At 46.1% G+C, this 24694-nt stretch overlaps 1 protein-coding gene across 1 annotated transcript in view; it reads right to left on the reverse strand.

Annotated features, from left to right (window-relative positions):
- Positions 1-24694, reverse strand: part of HDAC5 (histone deacetylase 5) — a 94675-nt gene that overhangs the window by 42014 nt on the left and 27967 nt on the right. The window contains 6 exon segments of the mRNA XM_028703465.2: positions 1434-1565; positions 10860-10972; positions 13019-13150; positions 16006-16136; positions 20715-20832; positions 22398-22542. Of these exon segments, the coding sequence (XP_028559298.2) occupies positions 1434-1565; positions 10860-10972; positions 13019-13150; positions 16006-16136; positions 20715-20832; positions 22398-22542 (771 nt within the window).

Genomic DNA, 24694 nt, shown 5'->3' on the forward strand with positions numbered 1-24694 from the left:
CGGCGTTCCTTGACCTTTGCATTTCTCCCCCCTTCCACCCCCTAGCCTGTCTCCAGGCTTTCCCAAACGTGGGTCTCTTTCCAGCTCAGCCTTTCTCAACCTGTGGGTCCCCAGATGTTGTTGAACTACAACTCCCATCACCCCTAGCTAGCAAGGCCAGAGCTCAGGGATGATGGGAGTTGTAGTCCAACAACATCTGGGGACCCACAGGTTGAGAACCGCTGCTCCAGCTGTTTTCGGACTACGATTCCCATCCCCCATGACCGCTGGTTTTGCTAGCTAGGGATGATGGGAGTTGTAGTCTGAAAACAGCTGGTGAGAGACCCAAGTTTAGGAAACCACTGGCCAACAAAGTAAGGCTTCAGCAGAGGGTCTTGGGTCATGAAGCAATACATACAGAACTCTCAGCGGCGTGACAGAGATGTTGGGGCAGTTCTTTCCACATCTTCCCTTGAGTTCTATGTGACTTGAGAGAAGGGGGAAGTGACAACAGCTTCCTGTCAGCCTGAGAAGACTCTTGTCATTCTACATTTTATATAATGTAGTTCTTTTAATACAATTGCAGCGTGGATCCCAAACGCCTTGGTACTTGGGACGTCTGACAGGGCTTCCGCGGCTCCCAATTGGCTGCAGGAGCTTCCTGCAGCCAATCAGAAGCCGTGCTTTGGTTTCTGAACGGATTCCATTTGACTTCCAAGGAACGACTGTTCCCAAGACTTGGGCTCCAGACTACAACTCCCATCATCCCTGGCTAGCAAGACCAGTGGTCAGGGACGATGGGAATTGTAGTTCAAAAACAGATGGAGAGGTTTGGGAAACACAGTTTAAAAATTTAAAAGCTGTCAATGACATTGGGTTTCTTTGGCAGAAAGGTGGTATATAAATCCTACAGCTAAAATTTGTGTGGAACTGGTACCTAGTTGACGTATGTTCATTTTGGCACCTGCTCAAAACACTTTTGTTTAGGCTAAGCTTATCGGGACATGCGGAAGTGACTTGCAATTTTTCTCTTTTGACCTACTGTTGATTTTAATCATCTTCTGGATGCTTTTAAATAACTGTTTTTCTACCGATAATTTTAAGGTTTGATTTTACACTGTTGCAAAGTGCTAAATAGCTGCCGTTGCTTCTTAACAATCAAGCGCTACGGAAATGCTATTTAATTAATTAACCAAAATAACTACTTCGGTACCTGCGTATTTCTGACTTTCGGCCTCTGGGTCCTAAGCAGAGGCTTGACTTGTTACAATTGTTCTTGGTTAGTCGCCTTCCCTGCAGTAACACGGCTCACCACTCTTGCAGGACAAAATGCTAGATGCTAGATGGGCTGTTGGCGCCTGGGCATCAGTGGCCAGGGGTGGTGGTGGTGGTGGTCTGAGCCAGAGCACCCACTGTATGATTTCTGTTACGTTTTATGGATAGCATGTACTCACGCTGAGGTGTGAATTTGTCACCGTGACGGTAGCCTGTAGTCCTAAGGAGATGTTGGGCAGAGACGGGGAAGTGTACAAGCTGAGCTGGCTAGCTGACCCATCCATGGTGACAGCTCGGTGTTGGGGCAGCATCTGCTGTATATAATTGCAGGGAAGGGAGGATATAAGAAGAGACAGAAGGGTAAGAAACTGCAGCAAAATATGAGAGGAGGGGGGAAACACAGCCATGTTCTCCCAGCTCTATTGGTCTGATCACCTAGCTAGCATGGCAAGAGACATCTGGGACATATGCCAGAAGGCTGGCTTGTTTTTTCAATTGGTTTTGAAATGTATATGCCAACAAAGACTTCTGCAGCACATTAAAAGACTGCATGTACCTACATGGTGTGCCCAAGAGGCAAAGACACCACAAAAATTACCAGCAGGTACCCAGCCCAATGTTGTGCAAAAACAGGGATGAATTCATGAGTCAATCAAAGAAGGCAGGCCCCCCCACTTCCATATCAGCAAAAGACAATTCGCATTCAGTCTGCATGGTTGTGGAGGTGCTAAAAGAACGTAAATTGCAATCTGTGTTCAGACAACCACTCCCAATTAAGTCCATGTATCTATTTATCCACCCAGTATTTGCGTACACAGCCCATCCTTCACCCAAATAAATAATAATAATAATAATAATAATAATAATAATAATAATAATAATAATAATAATTTATTATTTATACCCTGCCCATCTGGCTGAGTTTCCCCAGCCACCCTGGACGGCTCCCAATCAAATGTTAAAAACAGTACAGCATTAAATATTAAAAACTTCCTGGAACAGGGCTGCCTTCAGATGTCTTTTAAAGATAGGATAGCTGTTTATTTCCTTCACATCTGAAGGGAGGGTGTTCCACAGGGTGGGCGCCACTACCGAAAAGGCCCTCTGTCTGGTTCCCTGTAACCTCACTTCTCGCAATGAGGGAACCGCCAGAAGGCCCTCGGCGCTGGATCTCAGTGTCCAGGCTGAACGATGGGGGTGGAGACGCTCCTTCAGGTATACAGGACCGAGGCCATTTAAGGCTTTAAAGGTCAGCACAAACACTTTGAATTGTGCTCGGAAACGTACTGGTAGTACAGAAACGTACTTCCAAAGGTGTTTATAAAAAATATTGCAATTAGGATAAGAACGTACATTTTTAAAAAATAAAGTCACAAAAAGGTCGTTACGTCTGCTAACAAATTCCAACTCACTTCACGGCTGAACTTTTAAACATAGTGATCTATGGTCAGTCAAGGAACACCCTCAGGGGTCTCAATGGACTCACACGGTTGCCATTTTTAACGTCTCAACTGAATCCTTTTATTTATTAATTTTCATAGCAAGTGACCCTTTTTAACTATGCAAACAGCAACAAGCTTTGACGTTATGCAGCTCTGACAATGTTTGTAGATGTAACAAAGCAAAAGACATGCAGGTGTTCCCCTGAAGGCGCGCAGCGGCATTCTAGCACAAGGTGAAGGTGACATAAAATAGGAAGAAGGCACTGCCTTCAGCAGCATTTGAATCAGCTGGATCAAGTTAGTTACAAAGGTCCCACTGAAATCTATGAGACTTAAGACAAACTTTTCACATTGTTTGCAATGAGAAATATGCATTGCACGTCCAAGCTCAATGTGCACAACATGAAATCTCTACATGGCGCTTAGTAAATTTTGGATGTTTTATAAGTGCATAGTAATAATAATTATAATAATTGTACCCCGCCCATCTGACTGGGTTGCCCCAGCCATTCTGAGCTGCTTCCAACAAATATAAGATCACAATAAAACATCAAACATTAAAAACTTCCCGTTACAGGGCTGCCTTCAGGTGTCTTCTAAAAGTTGTGTAGGACTCCTGATATTGCTCAGAGCCTGACAGTAATAGAGCTCCTCAAGTATTCTTGGTGTTTGAGTTCTAGTAATTTAGTTGGAGCAAAGTCATAACAGATTTATCATAAGAAAAGGAGCTGGAACTGTTAGCAGAGCTTGACATACATACAAGAAAAAAAATCCCAATAGGATGGCTTTCTCTGGAATAGCGCTCTCTCTGGAACTTGTCAGAGAGGCAGTTTAAGGGCTGTAGATTACTGGAGCAATGGTATAAAAAAAATGGCAAGTGACAAGCTGCTGTGTTAAATGGAAAGCTAAGGTGGGAAAGGATATTCTGCTTGCAAATACAAAGGTTTATTCTCCGCTAGACTTGATATCTCTAACCCTTGAGCCCCACTTGCTGAAGAACTGAAACATATCTAAGTGGTAACCAATTACTTTACAAAATATGAATGAACCTATTCTACAAAAGACAGCAGGTACCCTGTTGTGAGAAAAATGGCCATAATGACTAACAAAGTTATTAGTTGTTACGAGACTCAGTAAGGTGCAGTGCACAGGGATGGCACTGTATAAATGAAATGAATAATGTGAATTCCCCGGACAAATCCACAGTAATCAAGGGGCTAATTCTGAGTCTCAATCAATTACTGAAATACGATCACGGCGGCTAAATCATGAACCATCCCACTCCATCCTAGAGAGATTTCCTGTAGCCCAGTCCAGCCTTGTGCAGGTCTATAATCTTGTCCCTGACATCCTTGGACAGCTCTTTGGTCTTGGTCATGGTGGCTACTTTGGAATCTGCTGGATTGATTGCTTCTGTCGACAGGTGTCTTTTGTACAGGTACTGTAACGAGCTGGGATTACAGGTAAAACCTCTCCCTTACAGCAGGTGCTTCTAATCTCAGCTCGTTACATACAGTGAAGATACCAGGTAGCCTGACACCTGGCTGCTTGATAGGGGATCAAATATTTATTTCACTCATTATAACGCACATCAATCTCTGACTTTTGTCTTCTGGGTTTCTGGGGGTTTTCCTGTTGTTTATTCTGTCTCTCACAGCTACAATAAGCCTACCATTAAAATTATGGACAGGTCATTTCTTCGTCAGAGGACAAACTGGCAAATTTAGCAGGGGATCAAATACTTCCCCCCGCTCACTGTATACAGTGGTACCTTGGGTTACATAGGCTTCAGGTTACATACGCTTCAGGTTACAGACTCCGCTAACCCAGAAATAGTACCTCGGGTTAAGAACTTTGCTTCAGGATGAGAACAGAAATCGTGCTCCGGCGGCGCGGCAGCAGCAGGAGGCCCCATTAGCTAAAGTGGTGCTTCAGATTAAGAATGGTTTCAGGTTAAGAACGGACCTCCAGAACGAATTAAGTACTTAACCCGAGGTACCACTGTAAGATGGTATTTAAATGTTGGATTTCATCAGAGAACTGTGGTGTCCAAAAGGTAGGTCTATGACATGGGACTCAGGCGAATTGGACCAGATGACCCCCTGGGTCCCTTCCAACTCTAGAATTCTATCATTCTATAATGTTGGAGTTGGAAGAAATAAAATTTCCTGGTGAAAATTCTCAAGGGTGCCCTTCCACTGACGATGTCAGCACTACATCTTGGGATCAGAAGAGGAGCTGAAGATGTTCCTTAGGACAAGTGCACAAAGACCAGCAGATGGCGCTTCTTCTTATAACAAAGGGGTGTCCTCCTTAAGTAGTCTGGCTAAGTCTTTAAGTGACTGGGGGGGGGGTGGACCTGCCATATGGGAGGTAATTACATACCCTTCTGATCTGCAGCTTAGCTTGGCAGATGTCAAGATGGGAAGAAAGAATTCCACTGTGCATGACGGAGGGAGGGAGGGAGGGAGGGAGGGAGGGAGATGCCCAAGCTTTCCCCCCCATGCACAAGGATCATCACTCTCCTAAAGAAGTCACATGAGGGGATTCCGGGGTTCTCTTCCTCTGCTTTTCTTTCCAGAGAGGAAGTAGCTTCTCTCTATGGTGGCACAAGGTTTGTTCATGAGCAGAAGCACTTGCTCCTTTGAGAAGCACAAGCTGGGAGAGTGTTGTCATGCGTCTGGTTGGCTGCGGTGAGAACAGGATGCTGTACAAGTTGGGTCTTCTTATGTTCTGAATGCATCCTCACCTTAACACCTCTCTAGTGCTAAACAGAAGTACGTGTGACCATGGCTCGTGCACGCATTAACTCAAATGGACTACAACAAGGAATAGTCTAAATCAGGGGTAAGGAATGTGTGGCCCTCCAGATGCTGCTGCTGCGATCCAAATCCCAATAGCCCCAGCTAGCACTGCCAATGGCCAGGGATGATGCGAGTTGTAGGCCAGCAACATCTAGGGTCACAGGTTCCTTCCCCCCCCCCCAAGTCCTTTAAATCCTCAGTAAAGGTAAAGGTAAAGGGAACCCTGACCATTAGGTCCAGTCGTGACCGACTCAGGGGTTGCGGCACTCATCACGCTTTATTGGCCGAGGGAGCCGGCGTACAGGTCATGTGGCCAGCATGACTAAGCCACTTCTGGCGAACCAGAGCAGCGCATGGAAACGCCGTTTACCTTCCCACCGGGGCAGTACCTATTTATCTACTTGCACTTTGAGGTGCTTTCGAACTGCTAGGTTGGCAGGAGCAGGGACCGAAAACCGGCTAGTCCTAGGCTCTGTGGCTTAACCCACAGCGCTACCGTGTCCCTTAAATCCTCAGTAAGAGCCTGCAAATGATGTGAGAACTTACAAATGCGGGAGGGGAGGCAAGCAAAATGTGAGGGAGATAGTGAAAGATACAGGAAACTGTATGCAGATTTCCAAAAAATAGCAAGGAGAGAAAAGAGGGCCTTCTTAAACAAGCAATGCAAAGAAATAGAGGAAAACAACAGAATGGGACAAAACCAGAGATCTGTTCAAAAAAATTGGAGATATGAAAGGAACATTTCGTACAAAGACTACCATAAAAAAGGACGAAAGTGGAAAGGACCTAACAAATGCAGAAGACATCAAGAAGAGGTGGCAAGAATACACAGAGGAATTATACAAGAAAGATATGGATGTCTCGTACACCCCAGGTAGTGTGGTTGCTGACCTTGAGCCAAACATCCTGGAGAGTGAAGTCAAATGGGCCTTAGAAAGCACTGCTAATAACAAGGCCAGTGGAAGTGATGGTATTCCAGCTGAACTATTTAAAATTTTAAAAGATGATGCTGTTAAGGTGCTACACTCAATATGCCAGCAAGTTTGGAAAACTCAGCAGTGGCCAGAGGATTGGAGAAAATCAGTCTACATCCCAATCCCAAAGAAGGGCAGTGACAAAGAATGCTCCAACTACCACACAATTGTGCTCATTTCACATGCTAGGAAGGTTATGCTTAAAATTCTACAAGGCAGGCTTAAGCAGTATGTGGACCGAAAACTCCCAGAAGTGCAAGCTGGATTTCAAAGGGGCAGAGGAACCAGAGACCAAATTGCAAACATGCGCCGGATTATGGAGAAAGCTAGAGAGTTCCACAAAAACATCTACTTCTGCTTACGCAAAAGCATTTGACTGTGTTGGCCACAGCAAACTATGGCAAGTTCTTAAAGAAATGGGAGTGCTTGATCACCTCATCTGTCTCCTGAGAACTCTCTATGTGGGACAAGAAGCTACAGTTAGAACTGGATATGGAACAACTAATTGGTTCAAAATTGGGAAAGGAGTACGACAAGGCTGTATATTGTCTCCCTGCTTATTTAACTTATATGCAGAATTCATCATGTGAAAGGCTGGACTGGATGAATCCCAAGCCGGAATTAAGATTGCCGGAAGAAATATCAACAACCTCAGATATGCAGATGACACAACCTTGATGGCAGAAAGTGAGAAGGAATGAAAAAACCTTTTAATGAGGGTGAAAGAGGAGAGGGCAAAATATAGTCTGAAGCTCAACATCAAAAAAACTAAGATCATGGCCACTGGTCCCATCACCTCCTGGCAAATAGAAGGGGAAGAAATGGAGGCAGTGAGAGATTTTACTTTCTTGGGTTCCATGATCACTGCAAATGGTAACAGTAGTCACGAAATTAAAAGACGCATGCTTCTTGGGAGAAAAGCGATGACAAACCTAGGCAGCATCTTAAAAAGCAGAGAAATCACCTTGCCAACGAAGGTTAAAGCTATGGTTTTCCCAGTAGTGATGTATGGAAGTGAGAGCTGGACCATAAAGAAGGCTGATTGCCGAATAATGGATGCTTTTGAATTATGGTGCTGGAGGAGACTCTTGAGAGTCCCATGGACTGCAAGAAGATCAAACCTCTCCATTCTTAAGGAAATCAGCCCTGAGTGCTCACTGGAAGGACAGATCCTGAAGCTGAGACTCCAATACTTTGGCCACCTCATGAGAAGAGAGGACTCCCTGGAAAAGACCCTGATGTTGGGAAAGATGGAGGGCACAAGGAGAAGGGGACGACAGAGGACGAGATGGTTGGACAGTGTTCTTGAAGCTACAAACATGAGTCTGACCAAACTGCGGGAGGAAGTGGAAGACAGGCATGCCTGGCATGCTCTGGTCCATGGGGTCATGAAGAGTCGGACATGACTAAACAACAAAAAAAGGTGTTCACGATCTTCTGTGGTGTTAGCGGCTCACTTCAAACATCGTGCCAAACCATGGTTAAAGGAAAGCTAACTATGTTTTTGGCTGAACTGATACATGACATGCAACTGATGACAAACCAAGAGCCACTAACCCACCGTCTGAAGTGGGCTTCCAAGTCATGGTTTGTGCAAAATTCAGGTAGGTAGCCGTGTTGGTCTGACGCAGTTGAACTATATAAAACAATTTTTTTTATGGTTCGTGCAAGTTATGGTTTGGTGTGCTGTCCGAATCAACAAACTATAGTTACAGCCAGAGCCTGCTAGATCACAAAGACAAAAGTGAATATTTGAAGCTGAGTGCTGTGAGGGGGGTGTGTGCAATTTCTAATGCATGTTTGGAAGCTCAAAGCACAGTTTTTGTATTCTAGAACTGGCGCAAATCATGGATTAGTGAGGTTTCTGAACTGAGCCTCTGTCACAGAGTAGTGACTGTCTGAGTTTGCCTGTGGCTCTTTTCTTTTAAAAGATCTGGTGTTTTATTTTATTCAGCACCGTATTAACTTAAGAGAGAGAGAGAGAAAAACTGCATTTTCACAAACGCACCTAAAAATAAACTGAAAGTAAGACATAATTCACCGAAGAATCCTTCTCCATTTATGAGTCACTCCATAGTAACTAGCAAAAGTGACTGGGAGCAGTTTCTGGTTTCTACCGGTGCTCTTCTGCTCCCATCCACTTGCAAAGCTCAAAAGCAATCATCCTTGCAAAGACAATTGTGTGCACCTCCCGCAGGAATGTATGTGCACACAAAAGAACACACACACTGGCAGCAATCGCTAACAGTTGCACACACATAGGCAGTTTGGTCAGCTTCAGCAGTGCACAATTGCACATATCAATGGCAAAGTCATTTCCATCCAGATTAAACTGTTGATGTCCGACTTTCTTAGAAGACACGCAGCAGCTATCCCATGAATTTCTTTTGCACGGAGTCAAGCAGGGTAGAGGGCCCTGCCTTTGAAAATGTGACTAGTGAATTATTTTACCAGGCTCTTAGCAGGCTGGGGGGGGGGAATGTGGGTTGGTGGAGGAAGGATGCACAAAAATACCACTTCTATCACTCGTGTAACCGCAAAACGCATTGTGGTTACGTATTTCAAAGCTCCGTATTTGCTGTGATCCCACAGAAGCACATAAACCACACACAGAGAGTATTTCGCATGTAATTCAGCTTCCTGAGAATTTCAGGTAGGTGTGTGTGTGTGTGTGTGTGGAAGGGGCTGGTGGTGTACAGCTTAAAAAAAATAAATAACAACCACATGTCTAGCCTTTAATACAGGGGTGGGGAACTGTTTCTGGCCGGTGAGCCAAATTGCTTCCTCTCCCTCTGCCCTGAACAGGCCAAGTTTGACAGGTGGGCTGCATCTTCAGAAGCCCCTTTCAAAACATGGGGGAAGACAGCCCTTTGACGTCCGATGTAGGGCAGGTGGACTTGGCAAGGCCAAAAGGGAGAGGCCTGACGGGTCTAATTAGGCTTGCGGGCTTGAAGTTGCCCTCCCTTTCTTTAATCCATCACCACCATCGTCACTACTACAAGTATCTAGCACACAGAATTTCCTGGCCCAAACCGGGGGTCTCTCCATTCTGAACCATTCTGGGAGGGAGATGGGTGAAACAATAAGATCTGGAGCTGACAAACTATCCAGAGAGGCTGTTTTTTTTTTTTTAATGGATTAGGGCAGGGTTTCCCAAATTTGGATCTCCAGCTGTTTTCAGACTACAGTTCCCATCATTCTTGAGCGCTGGTCTTGCCAACTAAGCATGATGGGAGCTGTAATCCTTTGTCATTCGGTTCTCTTACTCCAACTTTACTAATTCTACATAATCCATCACCTTGCTTATCCATTCTTCTTTAGTGGGTACTACATTTTCCCATGTATAACACGCCCCCGTGCATAAGATGCCCCTTACTTTGGGGGATTCTGAATTAAGAAAATGGGGGGAGACTACACTACACTACATTATTTTTTAGTTAAAAAAAAGACCCTAGTCTTATACATGGGAAAGTACGGTATTTCTGCTTCTTTCCATTTTTGTGCGTAGAGAATCCTAGCTGTAGTTGTAACATGTGTAAATGACTTAATCATTTTTGGGGGGACTTCAGTCCCTATAACCCCTACAAGAAAAGCTTCAGGGGTTTTTTTGGAGTATAGCATTTTTAAACATCTTTTTTATCTCATTATATATTGTCTCCCAAAATGCCCTCACTTTCTTACAAGTCCGCCACATATGAAAAAAAGGATCCATCTATCTGGCTACTTCCTCAGTCAGCAAACTTTCCAAGCCCTATTTGGAGATGTGGGTTATTGAACCTGGGACTTTCAGACCCAAATCAGATGCCCTACCACTGAGCTATGGCCCGCCCACCCTCCTTCCCCCCCTTATTACAGTGGAACCTTGGTTCCCAAACGGCTTAGTCGCCAAACAAATTGGCTCCCGAACGCCGCACACCCAGAATTAAGTGTTCTGGTTTGCAAACGTTTTTCGGAAGCCGAATGTCTGACGCGGCTTCCGCTTGAGTGCAGGAAGCTCCTGCAGCCAATTGGAAGCCGCGCCTTGATTTTTAAACGGTTTCGGGAAACAAGCAGACTCCCGGAACGGATTAAGTTCGGGAACCAAGGTACCACTGTGCATTGCTTTCCCACCCTTCCTCCAAGAAGCACACCAGGAACATTTGTCGCATTTTTATGCTCACAACAACCTTGTGAGGAAGGTAAGGATAAGAGAGTGGCAAGCACAAAAATCACCCAGCAAGCTTCATGCGTGGGTTCAGAGTAGCAAAGAAAACAGGCTGAAAATGTAATGGCGGGAGAAAAATCTACGTTCATAGATAAAGAGAGGGAAACCTCTATGGTGTTTGCAGAAATGATACCAGACCAGTTCATAAGCTTTGCAGCCGTTGCTCCACCAGCCTTCTTACCTCAGTATGAATATTGGGCACTGAGCCAGTAAGCCCGTTTTCTGTGATGGCGCTGTTGGAGCTGTTCGGGGAGCTGGGTCCAGATCCGGGGGCACTGTTGCACATTGAAGACACTGCAAAGAAGGGGGGTGGGGGGAAGATCACCACTATGTCAGTCCCTTGTGCTAAAATTCAGGCTGCTGAGCATTTCAGCTTTAATTTCAAAACATAATCAAGTTTCAAGACCTCATGGTGGCAAGAGAACCACCTGAAAATTCAGTGTTAGTAATGAAAGTAGTTTCTGGAGTACCGGGTTGCCTTCCCATTCATTTGGCCCTCCTGCCCCAATCGTCTTTGGTCCATCCTTTGACACCTTATGCCTGCTTAGCAGTAGGGAGAGATCACTAGCATAACAACCTATCAAGTCTTCCAGGGAGGTTCGTCTATGACAACATTTCCAGTTTTTAAATACACCCTTCCAGATATGAAGGTGGTGTACAGCCAAAGGAAAAAGAAAAAGGAATCCCTGATGCACTGCAGAGTTTCCTGGATCGCACTTTGAAATCTGCTTGTCATATCTGAACCACAGATGTTTAGTCTTCCATGATTCAGAAACTGGAAAAGGGCTTCACATATGCCAGACGTGGTGGCTCCCTCCACACAAAAGCCAGCGAAAAATCCCCCAAATTTCTTCCAAAGCTCAAATTGCTGGGGAGGCCCACGTTTTGGAGAGTAAAGAAAATTTAGAATTCTCTTCTCCACTCTGCCTTGTTCTGCTATGTTAGCAATTTGACATTCACCTTTCTAAATCAGCTAAAGGTACTTTGTTATTTCCACAAAGAGGTCTAGTTTTGAATAATCAATCTCAGCCCTTCAAAAGCTCATGTGCTTATGTAATAGTGGATTGCCAGCCTGCCGCTGTCCCCTTTGCCAACAAAAATAAAAAATCCTTCAGAAGCAGCAGATGCTTCTGGGTTATAACCCTCTTGTCCCTAACCCCCACTTGCACAAACAAAATAGCTAGCACACAGATTACGACCTTCTGGATTAATACCTTAATTTATCAGCAGCACATCTCAAGGGGATGGGGGGGGGGAAACTTGGGTGCATTCTTTATTTAAATAAACCTTCACTTTCATAACCTGCTCTTGGCTTTCCTCAACCCCTAACATCACTATGAATTTTATAAATCTTTAAATGTATACTTGCTTCGATAGTTACAGGGTCATACCAGAGAAGGGAAGAACAAGATTTGACTCAAAATGTAAAGTCTGAATCAGAATGTAATGTTCAGTTCTCCTTTCCTCCTCTGAGAAAGTTATTAAAGCTTAACATTTAAATTGACCACCGTTTCCTATTGACGCCTGAGCTCTGGGAACTGTGGCTTGTTTAAAATACACTTACTGGCAGCAGGCCAAGATCCAACCAAAGTTAAAGAACTTAACTTGCTCTCAATCAATAGTTTAAACAAACCATGGTTTTCAGTGCTGACATCAAAGGGGAAATGTGGTTAGTTAAAACTGTAAGCTTCTCCCCATCACAGGATGAGAAGTAGGGTGGGTGGGTGTGCAAGCCTGAGACACCCTGCAGTTTGTTCTTAAAGTGGGAATTCACAGTTTGCTGTTTCTAAGTCATTATTTAAACTAATTTGCCAGATTCCTCCTTGAATCCCAACTTTGTCACTTCCAGTCTGCTACCTCAACCCCTCCCTCCCACTTTGTGGCACACAGCCCCCACCTGAGCCCATGTGAAGCTTTTGAGGATGTTATTTTAACCTCCTCTCTTTCCTCCCTCCTTGATTTACTGCCCCAAAGAAAGCTCAAAATAAACAAATGGGAGTCAAATACCCATTTGAAGCTAAGAATTAGCCATTGCGCCCCCCTTCGTGCTGGAAGAAATATGCCTTCTACACCTCCAGGAAGGAAGTGAAGTGGAGATGAATGAATGCAGAAGATTCCACATTTTGAAGGAACACTATGGGATCTTCTGGAGACCCAACTAAAAGTTACCTCAGAAAACCCAAATCCATGTTTACCAAGGCATTTGAGGGTGGGGAATTGGATGGAGAGGACTGGAGGGTGTGGTAAATACTTCATCTTTCCCATGCCCAGCTATTATTTCATGCAAATGCCACTAGCCAAAGCTATTCCCTCCCATCACCCCGCCCTGGCTGGGCTCACCTGTAATTTCAATTGCTCGCTTTTTGAAGGTGCTGATGACGGTCCCATCTTTCCTCCGCAGCAGGGGGCTGCTCCGCCTCTCTGCAACCTTCTGTTTTAACCGTGAGCGCACTTTTAGGTTGGGTTCCGAGGCTGGAAGGAGGAGGAGGAGGAGGCACAGGGACATGAGGGAAAGGTAGGAGAAAAGCAAGACAAGCGGTCAAATTGCTGGTGACTCTGGGGTTATGGCGCTCATCTCGCTTTATTGGCTGAGGGAGCTGGTGTACAGCTTCCGGGTCATGTGGCCAGCATGACTAAGCTGCTTCTGGCCAACCAGAGCAGCACACGGAAACGCCGTTTACCTTCCCGCCGGAGCGGTACCTATTTATCTACTTGCACTTGACGTGCTTTCGAACTGCTAGGTTGGCAGGAGCCGGGACCGAGCAACGGGAGCTCATCCCGCCGTGGGGATTCGAACCGCCGACCTTCTGATCGGCAAGCCCTAGGCTCTGTGGTTTAACCCAAAGCGCCACTTTTACCCTCCATGCAAATTCCACAAGAACAGGTTAAATACATATACCTAAGTCACACAGAGGACCAACATGCACAGAGAGCTCCATGCATGAGTATCCCATTCACATCTACAGTGGGCAACGATCAGTGTTTGCAAGGAATTCCCCTTTGTGCATGCATTCCACAACTAATGGAAGAGAACATGGCGGCCCTTGCACACGGGGACTTGTGCATGTCTTGGCGCCCCAGTAGAAGGTTATAGGTCTGTCCAAGCTCCATCCGTCAATGTCTAAAAATCTGACTAAAGTTCTTCCTGCCCAACTAATCAGAGTGACAAGCCCCACCTCCTTCTCACCTAAAGAACTTCCATCATGTAAGGTCATGTAAGGATGACATGATGTTATATTATAATAGTACCATAAAAGAAGTAATTACGGTGATAATTGATATGCAATGTAAATAAGAATTTAAATGATTTAAAGGTGACGAGAGCTGGTGGAGGGAAGTCACACGGGTGTGGTATTTTATGCTCCTTTTGTCCTTACTTTTTCTGTTTATTTTGTGGTTAAGTGTGTGTATCTTATTGTTTTGTTTGTTTGTTTGTAAAAAGGTAAAGGTACCCCTGCCCGTACGGGCCAGTCGTGTCCGACTCTAGGGTTGTGCGCCCATCTCACTTAAGAGGCCGAGGGCCAGCGCTGTCTGGAGACACTTCCAGGTCACGTGGCCAGTGTGACGAAGCTGTTCTGGCGAGCCAGCACCAGCGCAGCACATGGAAACGCCGTTTACCTTCCCGCTATAAAGCGGTGCCTATTTATCTACTTGCACTTAGGGGTGCTTTCGAACTGCTAGGTGGGCAGGAGCTGGGACCGAAAGACGGGAGCTCACCCTGCCGCGGGGATTCGAACCGCCGACCATGCGATCGGCAAGTCCTAGGCACTGAGGTTTTACCCACAGCGCCACCCGCGTCCCAAGTTGTTTGTTTGTAAGTACGCCTAACTAAAACGTTTAATAATAATAATAAAAAGAACTTCCATCCCTTCCTTCAAAAGCACAAAGAAAATTGTGCAAATCCAGGTATGTTCCTGCTTTCTTTTACTCAGGACACACCACATTGCAGACATGCATTTGTCACTTCCTTTCCCTCACTTGATTGAGCCCAACTATTCCAAAATTTATCTTTCTTATTTGTCGGCAAGGGGGCTCCAGTCTGATAAAATGGGTCAGCTTGCAAGAAGTACAGAACCGCTTTGTGAATTTCCAGAAGAGTTAAGCTCTTGAAAGAAGCTGGCACATGGGTCGGATCACTCCCGTGGAGATCCTGCACATGTCCACGGTGCCAGAAATAGTTTCTGCACATGCCCAGACGCCGGACATCACGTCTGCACATGTCTGTGGCGCCAAAAATCGCTTCTGTGCATGCCCAGACACTGGAAATTGTGCGTGCGCAGAAGTGATTTTTGGCACCTGGGCACGCGCAGAAGCGATTTCCGGAGCTGTGGAAGAGCTTCCCCGCGCTGCGCTGGTTTAGCGCAGCGTGTGGGGACTCGCCAAGCGGGTGGCTTAGTTTGGGGGCGGCTTATGGGCCAGCTAAGCAACCCCAGCCCATGGGCCTTAGGTTGCTAGCCTCTGGTATGGAGTGTTGGATTGAGCGTTGGGATTTTGACCTGGGTTCAAATCTCTGCTCAACCATACTGGGCGACACGACTAGTCACTGCCCTCCAGTCTAGCCCAGCCCACTAGAGGAAGAGCCATAGCTCAGCGGTAGACCACATGCCTGCATGCAAAAGAGCCAGATTCAATCCTTGACATCTCCAGCTAAAAGGATCACAGCTAGCTTGTGATGGGGAAGACCTCTCTTTGCCTGAGAGCCTGGCGCACTGCTGCCAGAAGAACAGTAGCTTGCACTGAGCTAGACAGATAGCCTGACCTGGCATAAGGCTGTTTCCTATGTTTCTAAGGAGCTTTGTTTCCGCATAGCAGCTGGGTTGTTGTCTTTTCTCAATGCCTGTCTGCAGAGCAGCTCTTGTAAGGTTACATAATTAGCACCCAAACATCTGATTTTTTGTAAAGCCCTGAACTGCATCTAAAAGTAGGCTGCTCGCAGAAGCAGTCTGCACGGTAGGTTTTGCAAATCCTACTTGCTCAAAAATATACAAGGCGCTTGGCACACACAGAAGTGTAGGTGCTTATCATAATTAATATCTAGAGGAACTGAGATTCTGCATGGGAGGGAGCCTTACATTCGCCCTCTTGAGCTTTTGGAAAGCTCATCTTAGTCTCCGATAATGTTCAATAAACTAGCTTAATGAATGTCCCTCCCCCATACTTGTAGCTCTTCCAACAAAATCACACACACAATCCAGGTTTTTTCAAGCCAGCATACTCAGAAAGTGCAGAAAGCCCCTTTCCACCCAGGGGCCTAAATTTCATCAACACCACCCTCTACCCCCACCCTTGTTTTCTGGATTATCCCATCACCAATGGGGTTTACTGACCAGTTTTCCGGAGTGGAAAGTCGTCTCTGCTGTCGTAAGTGCCGAGTAAAGGTAGTTTACAAGAGGGTGGTGTTCCTGGGCTTCCTGTCTGGGGAGGGGAACTCTGGTCCAATGAGGTATGATGAGCCCCCCTGTGGAAACACAGAAAGAAGTTGACCAAGTTACAATGGTGCAGACCAATAGGGTTATATGAAGTAGCAGAGCCAACAGACTTCTTCGGATATGTCCTGCTCCAGGACGGACAGTGCAACTTATCTTTAACTTGCTATTTAAAACAGCAGCAGCAACAACAATAGATTGAAAAAGGCAGATAAGAACAGCAGAGTTCTCGGTGTTATAAGGGCACAAATACAAATATGCCCAGTCATTTTGCAGCCTAACGGTGTAATTTACCACTTGTCTTATCAACAATGCAAACGTTTCCACTCATAATCCAACCTGCTCTCTTTCTCTCATCTATCTATCTATCTATCTATCTATCTATCTATCTATCTATCTATTCAGAGCCAAACCAGGAAGTGAGAAAACAGCAGCCCAAATGAGTTGTCTTCAATCCAAGCACTGACATTATTTTGTAGCATTCAGAGTCTGCAGTCTGGAAACACTCGCAGAAAACTAAGTTTTGGTTCTGTAAGCATCAGGGCGGGGGAGTGGCTGTTTCCCTAGAGAGCTGGCATGTGAGCAGTGGAATTTGGCTATCTCTTGGAATGGTTAGGCTACACCTCATTGCGTATACTTGCAAATAACAAGGAAAACTACAAAACTTGCTCTCTCTCTATAACGTGTGACACTGTTGCTTTTCCATTCAGCATGATTAAGGCGCCTATGGCGTCAGAAAGCTCATACACTCCTACTACAACCAATGTAAGAACAGCCCAATAAAATATAGCTTGCCCTCATATTTTGAATCTTCTATGACTCCCTGCCACTGAAAGTCTTTCAAAAGTATACACCTGAGCATTTTGCAGAAATGTTTCTTCGGACCGGCTTTTAAAAAATAGGCTTTGGGGAAGTTTTGATTTGTTAAGTATGTAGTATTTTATATCTTAATGGCTTATCTTGCTTGATCAGCAAGGTTTGTTTTGATGGGGCAGAGTGGAAATGCAACAAAAAAATTAACAAGAAGAGAGGCAGGAGTGTGAATAGACATAGCATTTATTTGTTTTTCTGCCATCCATAAAGTTGACAACAGTCAACTCAGGATTCTATTCCTGAATGTAGGTTAAAGGGACTTGGGGGGGGGGGTGACCCAAGAGGTGAGATAAGAATATCCACTGTGGGTGACTGGGAGGGTGGGGGAAGGGATAATGGTCCATCTGTGATCTGTTCTAAGCAGGCTAAATGGATTAGCGCTCTAAGCATCCATGGTCCAGGAAATTCAGTGGGTTATCAGTAGGCAGAAGTTGCAGGTGGAATAAGTCAGAGGGCAAGCAAGGCCTAGGGGAGAGAGGGCAGGATGGGGTCAGTTTTATAGGTCAGGGTGGGGAAACGGAAAAGTGTGTGACTCCCTGCTGCCAACACCACTACTAAGAATGGCGAGGACTCAAGGAAGGATAGAGTCAGACAGAGAGGAAGCTCAGAATGATTTGTTTGCTCTCCACTACTCCCTGGGGTGTGGCCACTGTCACACGCTGACAGTTTCTAGGGCAGGCGTAGGGAACCTAAGGCCCGAGGGCCGGATGCGGCCCAATCGCCTTCTCAATCCGGCCCGTGGACGGTCCAGGAATCAGCATGTTTTCACATGAGTAGAATGTGTCCTGTTATTTAAACTGCATCTCTGGGTTATTTGTGGGGCCTGCCCGGTGTTTTAACGTGAGTAGAATGTGTGCTTTTATTTAAAATGCATCTCTGGGTTATTTGTGGGGCATAGGAATTCGTTCTCCCCCCCACCCAATATAGTCTGGCCCACCACATGGTCTGAGGGACGGTGGACCGGCCCACAGCTGAAAAAGGTTGCTGCCCCCTGTTCTAGGGACATATTCGGGAGAAGAAAAGGCTAAGGAGTAAAAAGTAAAGGTAAAGGTACCCCTGCCCGTACGGGCCAGTCTTGACAGACTCTGGGGTTGCGCGCCCATCTCACTTAAGAGGCCAGGGGCCAGCGCTGTCCAGAGACACTTCTAGGTCACGTGGCCAGCGTGACAAAGCTGCATCTGGCGAGCCAGCGCAGCACACGGAAACGCCGTTTACCTTCCCGCCAGTAAGCGGTCCCTATTTATCTACTTGCACCTGGGGGTGCTTTCGAACTGCTAGGTTGGCAGGCGCTGGGACCGAGCAACGGGAGCAAACCCCGCCGCAGGGATTTGAACCGCCGACCTTTCGATCGGCAAGCCCTAGGCGCTGAGGCTTTTACCCACAGCGCCACCCGCGTCCCGCTACACATATCTGGAGTGGAGTCCCTAAGGCAGTTGGATGGTGTCTTGTATGCCTCCTTCTGGCAACTCCTGCGGTTGAGTTGGCACCCAGTATATTGCTCTGCTTTCCTTTGGACCATATAAATGAGGTTGAAAGGGGGTCTTGTCATCTGGGCAGCACAGGACTTCCACAAACAGCCCAGCCTTGCACCTCAGGGGAGGTCACTTTGGTGCTGCTAACACAGCTAAAACAATACAGGAGCCAGCGATTATGAGTTACCGGTCTCTGCAACCACAGGAGGCACTGCGGTTCTCCAGCAGTTTGACTACTGGAGATGCACACTTCACTGTATCTCAAGACAGATGGATGCCAGCAAACTCCCAGGGAGTTTATGGATGCTTCATGCTTTGATAGTTACATGGCTACATTCAAGACCAGCCGCCCCACAGTCGACTCATTACAGTACAGTGGTATCTCAGGTTAAGAACTTAATTTGTTCTGGAGGTCCATTCTTAACCTGAAACTGTTCTTAACCTGAGGTACCACTTTAGCTAATGGGGCCTCCTGCTGCCGCCACACGATTTCTGTTCTCATCCTGAAGCAAAGTTCTTAACCCGAGGTACTATTTCTGGGTTAGCGGAGTCTGTAACCTGAAGCGCCTGTAACCTGAGGTACCACTGTATTTGGATTAATATCTAACCCTCGTCCCTTTTCGTGTCCCCAATGTCCCTTGACGCCAACAGCACACAGACCCATTTCTCATTGAGGTGTTTCCCTCGAACCTGCTCACTTCCTTGGCCCCAAAACCCACTCTCTTGTCTGTGGTGCTCTCTATGAAACAACCATCTGAGGTAGAAACTTTCATGAATGGGTATCCTTAGGGGGAGGGCTTAGAGGCAAGTAAAGTCATAACTTAGAGTAGCTGGGTTGGGAACTGAGCTATCATCCCTGCGACGAAATTTATGGTTCTCTCGAGAAATTTGACTTGGCTGGTGGCTACACAGTTTACGATGGGGATGTTCTGACGCCTTCCAGCGCGATGGTGTTTTGGACAGAAGAGGAAGCACACGGGTGCCTCACATTTCCTGTTCCCCCACATCTCTGCACTGCCCGAAATAGAATACTTGCCTTTGTGTTCGCGCGCCTGCACACACACACACACCCCAACCTCCTGGCTTGGAGTGGAGGAGGGATGTGAAAATTCTATTCTGGGCAACAGAGAGATGTGGAGATGCTCCATCACATCTAAATCAGCTCTTGGAGCAGCTCGCCTTGAGCAGGTATAATTTGCACACAGAAGAGCAGCACTGTTGCGACCAGACCAGAGGCCTATCTAGCCCTTAATGTTGTTTCCTGCACTGGCCAGCCAGAGGCTTCTGGGAAGCGCAGAAGCAAGGCATTAATGCAATTGCCCTCTCCTGCTGTTATTCCACAGTGGATTAAATTCATAGGCAGGGTGGTACCATACAGGAATCATAACAAGCAGCTATTGATAGCCTGACCCTCCACAAATTTATCTCACCCCCCCTTTTAAAGCTCTTTAAGATAAGATAACTGAAGGTCTATGCACAAGGTTCTTCCTTTTAAAAGCAGGGCCATCTATCACACCCTTGGTTCCATTTACTAAGGGTACATGCTGAATAATAACAACAATAATAATAATTTATTTGTTCCCTGCCATCTGGCTGAGTTTCTCCAATCAATCTGGGCGGCTTCCAACAAAGATTAAAAATACATCAAAATGTCACACATTAAAAACTTCCCTGAACAGGGCTGCCTTCAGATGTTTTCTAAATGTCAAGTAGTTGTTTATCTCTTTCACATCTGATGGGAGGGCATTCTACAGGGTGGGCGCCACTACCAAGAAGGCACCCTGCCTGGTTCCTTGTAGCTTTGCTTCTCGCAATGAGGGAACCGCCAGAAGGCCCTCGGCACTGGACCTCAGTGTCTGGGCAGAATGATGGGGTTGGAGACGCCCCTTCCGGTATACTGGGCCGAGGCCATTTAGGTCAACACCAACACTATGAATTGTGCTCGGAAACGTACCCCTTAGCATAACATTGTACTCTCAATCAGGGTAGCTACTGGATGGTCAAAGTGTCACTCTATCCACCCACTACTATCCGCCGAGGAAAACAAACATGCAAGCCCCCTATACACACACACACCAGTCAAATTTTCGGCAAACTGGAGACAGATGTGTGGAAGGAAAAGGGAGTCTCCCAGATGCCGCAACATAGACTTTGCGCCTTCTCTCTTGAGATTACTACCTTCGTTCCAGTGGTAAAATCGCACCCCACCGACGTCCTGTCCTAGACCCGGCATGAATGCCCAGAGGCAAAGGTGGTAAGACCTACCAGCATTTGGGGTGCTGAGGGAGGGAATGGTTCAAGCCGCCTGCTGTTGCTGGCTCTTTAGACTTGCTGAGAAGAAACTCCTGAAGTTTCAGCTTCACTTCGGTACTGGCAATGGCACCTGTGGGAGAGTTAGGAAAACACTCATGGATAAACCCTTCTGGGACTTTCTATCCCAGAAACCATGTTTCATTAGACTAAGAATGAGAGTTGTGCTTGCGCACACACAACTGTGGTTTAATCTCTGACTACAAACCATTTGCCTTTAATTCCCTGGTTTCTAGTTGGAGAATAAACCACAGTTTCCCAGTTTTGATGCGAGAAACTATGGTTGGATAAGCCTCTGAAATGCTGCATTGTGGCACATGAGAAGAGGAGGAGGCAGCCTGCAGGCACACTTCCTTGTTCTTGGTCCAATAAACCATGGTTTATTGATCCAGCAGAAGAAAGTATGGTCTACCAGTATGAAAGACTCCTTAAATTCTAGAATTCCAGAGCTATTCAACTTCCACACTGCACTCCCCACAAGTGCAAGGTATATATCCCCATGGCAATGGTAATGACCAGCACACTATTTCCCATAATGTAATGCTTCACTATTGCACTGTATTCTGGGATAACTGCCCTTCTCACCTCACCCTCTAGGCTGCCCTTTTAGTTTGCAATCCTCTCCACCTCAATCAAGCACATGATTGAAAAAAAACCACCTCTCCTTTGCCACAGGTGGGGATTGTCTATGCGGCTGTGTCACTGAGATGTCCCTGGAAAGCTCCACTGTTGTTGATTTATTTGTCAAAACGTCAATCTAAGGGCCAAATCAGATGCATTGATGGCTTCTTGTGAACCAGCCATATTCAAAATATAAATATGTACCACAGACAGAGCAGCATTCTGAATAGGTTCTTAAGCAGCCACACTAATTTTCACCTCTTCAAGCAAGACTGTTTGAGGCTCCTCCTAAATAACCTTGGGAACCGCAGGTTTGTGAAGCTGCTATAAATTCCATTGCAGAAATTCACAACCCTCTTCATTAAAACCACAGTTCAAAGGGCTTTTGCATGGGGTGACCAGCCCTTCATTCAACTATTCCTAAGGCATATGGAGGCATGGAAGCTAAATCTAGAATGATACTTTTAGAATTGTTCACTTATCACAGGGGGTTTTTTTCAGCCAGAACTCGCCAGAACTCAATTCAGACACCTCTCAGGTGAGCGCCATTGCCATTCTAAGAGAAGATGAAGGGCATTCATGGTGAGTTCTGGCACCTATTTTTCTAGAAAAACAGAGGCAATTTTAATTGTATTTCAGGGGTCAGCAAACTTTTTCAGCAGGGGGCCAGTCCACTGTCCCTCAGACCTTGTGGGGGGCCATACTATATTTTGAAAAAAAAGGGGGAAAAGAACGAATTCCTTTGCCCCACAAATAACCCAGAGATGCATTTTAAATAAAAGCACACATTCTACTCATGTAAAACCACGCTGATTCCCGGACTGCCCGTGGGCCAGATTTAGAAGGCGATTGGGCCGGATCCAGCCCCTGGGCCTTAGTTTGCCTACCCATGCTGTCTTTTATTCTTTATAATGTGCTGCTTCTGGGGTGGGAAAGTGTGAAATCCTCCAAGTCCTCAGCATACCAAGTTTAACCAACGCAACTCAATACAAATATAAATATATATCTGTTTATTACTCTCTTTGCTCTTCTCCTTGTTGCGTAGAATAAGTAGCTGCTGCTCCAGCCGCTGCTTCTCCAGCTCTTCCTGCCGTTGCTGTTCTCGCTTACGCTGCTGCTCCAGTTCTTGCTGGCGTTTTGCTGCCAACATCTCCTGCTGTTGCTGCAGAGGGGAGATGGGGAGGGAGTTAGTGGGACTGCAGGGGACCGTATGTTTGCCCCCCACCCACCCACCCTTGCCGGCCTTCGCATGCAAAACCCAGACATAAACATGTGCAATCTTTTGATGCAGACTTCCAATACTGTAGTCCAGGGGCTTTCTACGGAGCCTTGCTAACGCCTCTGCAAAAGAGACCTTCAAAATTCTGCTCATTCCCACGTGTGCCAATCCAATCACTCAGGTCTTCTTCCCCTGAGGCTCTGCCTCCTGTACTAAAAACAGGGCCTTCTCCGTAGTGGCACCTCTACGCCCTTCTATGGGAAATCCATTTTGTTCCCTCGCACCCTGGTTTTTGGAAGCTCAGCACGCACACTGCTTTCTCAGGAGGGTGTTTCGGTTTAGTGGCAGTAGATTTCATCGGCTGCTGGTGCTGGAATCCCTCTTGCACAATCTTTATTAGCTGCTTTATTGCCTGCTTGTTATAGGCTGTGGAAGTAATTCAACACGGAGCCAATTTTGCCACCAGCGCAAGCATTTCCGCTTGCCAAACAGAACTATCTCCCCTCCTTTCTCACTGCATGCTGTTCTGGGGGTTCTCCCACAGAGCTGATCTGGGGAGGGGGTGTGGAGGGGGCAGGAAGCCCCATTGCACTAGCAGGACTCATTGTGCCAGCTCTTGTTGTGCAACTGTTTTGTTGAACCCGGCCCTTTTCTGCTTTGTTTACTGCTGTCAGCTGCTTTTGCTGGGCAGAAAGGCAAAATATAAATGTTGCAAAACCAACAGATCAATTAAAACTTAAATAAAAATAAGCATCCTATCCTGGGAAGGTTCCATGTTATTCTTGTGCTTTCTCCCCCCCCTTTCCCCCCCCCCTCTTTTTTCTTTAAAGAATTAACAGCTGCAAAAAAGTGTGAAGAATCCAGATCAATACTGTGAGACACAAGTAGAGGTGGTTGGGTCTTACCCACCTCCCCAACCTGATTTTTCCTGCCAAATTCCTCTTCCCCATACCCGGCTGCTATTTGCTCCCATAGGTGCCAATTGCAATGGCACTTTTGGAAGCAAATAACAGTTTCAATGCAGGGGGAGAATTTGGCACTGAAATGATGTGGGGGGGGGTGAAAGGGGAGAGATTGGGGACTTTGTGTGGTTGCTCTCTCTTATAAAGAAAAAATTGAGGGGAGACAATCACATGGTAAACAAAACATCTATTCCAAGCCCAAGAACTAAGAGGGCGGGTATATATAATTTTTTTAAAAACTTGAAGTGAAATCAGAGTTGAAAAGGTGCCATGATGGATGAATAAGTGGTTTTATGCACACAATCAGACTTAACCTCTGACAAAACTAAGTAAGTTGGGATGAAGTAGTGTGGGACAATGGCTTGAGACAAAACGAGATGCACATTGTTTGTCCTGACCCCAGAAGCTAGCATGCTCAGGCAGTACATAATGCTGATGACTTTTGTATTATGCAGCACTAATTTTCAAGTTTGAGCAGTAGGCCATGGAGGACATTAGTTGGAAGGATTTGTTCAGACATAATGTGTGTGTGTGTGTGTGTGTGTGTGGTTTGGGAGCTGCATGGTCAGGGGAAAAACAATGCTGTCCAGGGTTGTAACGACTGCGGAGAGAGTAATTGGGTGCACTTTTCCCACCTTGGATCAAATCTATGCTTCCAGGTGTCATAAGAAAGCTGCAGAGATAGCGCAGGATAGTGCACACCCCAGAAAGGCTCTCTTTCAGCTTGTGCCTTCTGGAAGAAGGTACAGGGTTATAAAGACTAGGACTAGCTGCCTGAGAAACAGTTTCTATCCAAATGCGATTTTGGTTTTAAAAGCAGTGTAAGGTAGTCTCTATGGGAATCTATTGTATTTAATTATGGGGTATCAGAGTTTTTAGGGGGCTAACCACGCTGGGATAGCAGCGCTTGTTGGTTTTTGAATGTCTGATGCAGATTTTTTTCAATTTCGTTGTTCTGTATGGGGCAATGACAATAAAGATTATCGTATTGTATCGTAATGCTAAACCAAGTTTAGTGTTATGAGAATGAACCTGAGAGAGCCTCACACTGCCACGAGTGTTAACGACGGTTTGAAGCCGAGTTGCTTCGAAAAACCATGGTCCCTGCTGGGACATAACCACTGTTAGCTTAA

Source organism: Podarcis muralis, chromosome 13, assembly GCF_964188315.1.
Source record: "Podarcis muralis chromosome 13, rPodMur119.hap1.1, whole genome shotgun sequence".
NCBI lineage: Eukaryota > Metazoa > Chordata > Lepidosauria > Squamata > Lacertidae > Podarcis > Podarcis muralis.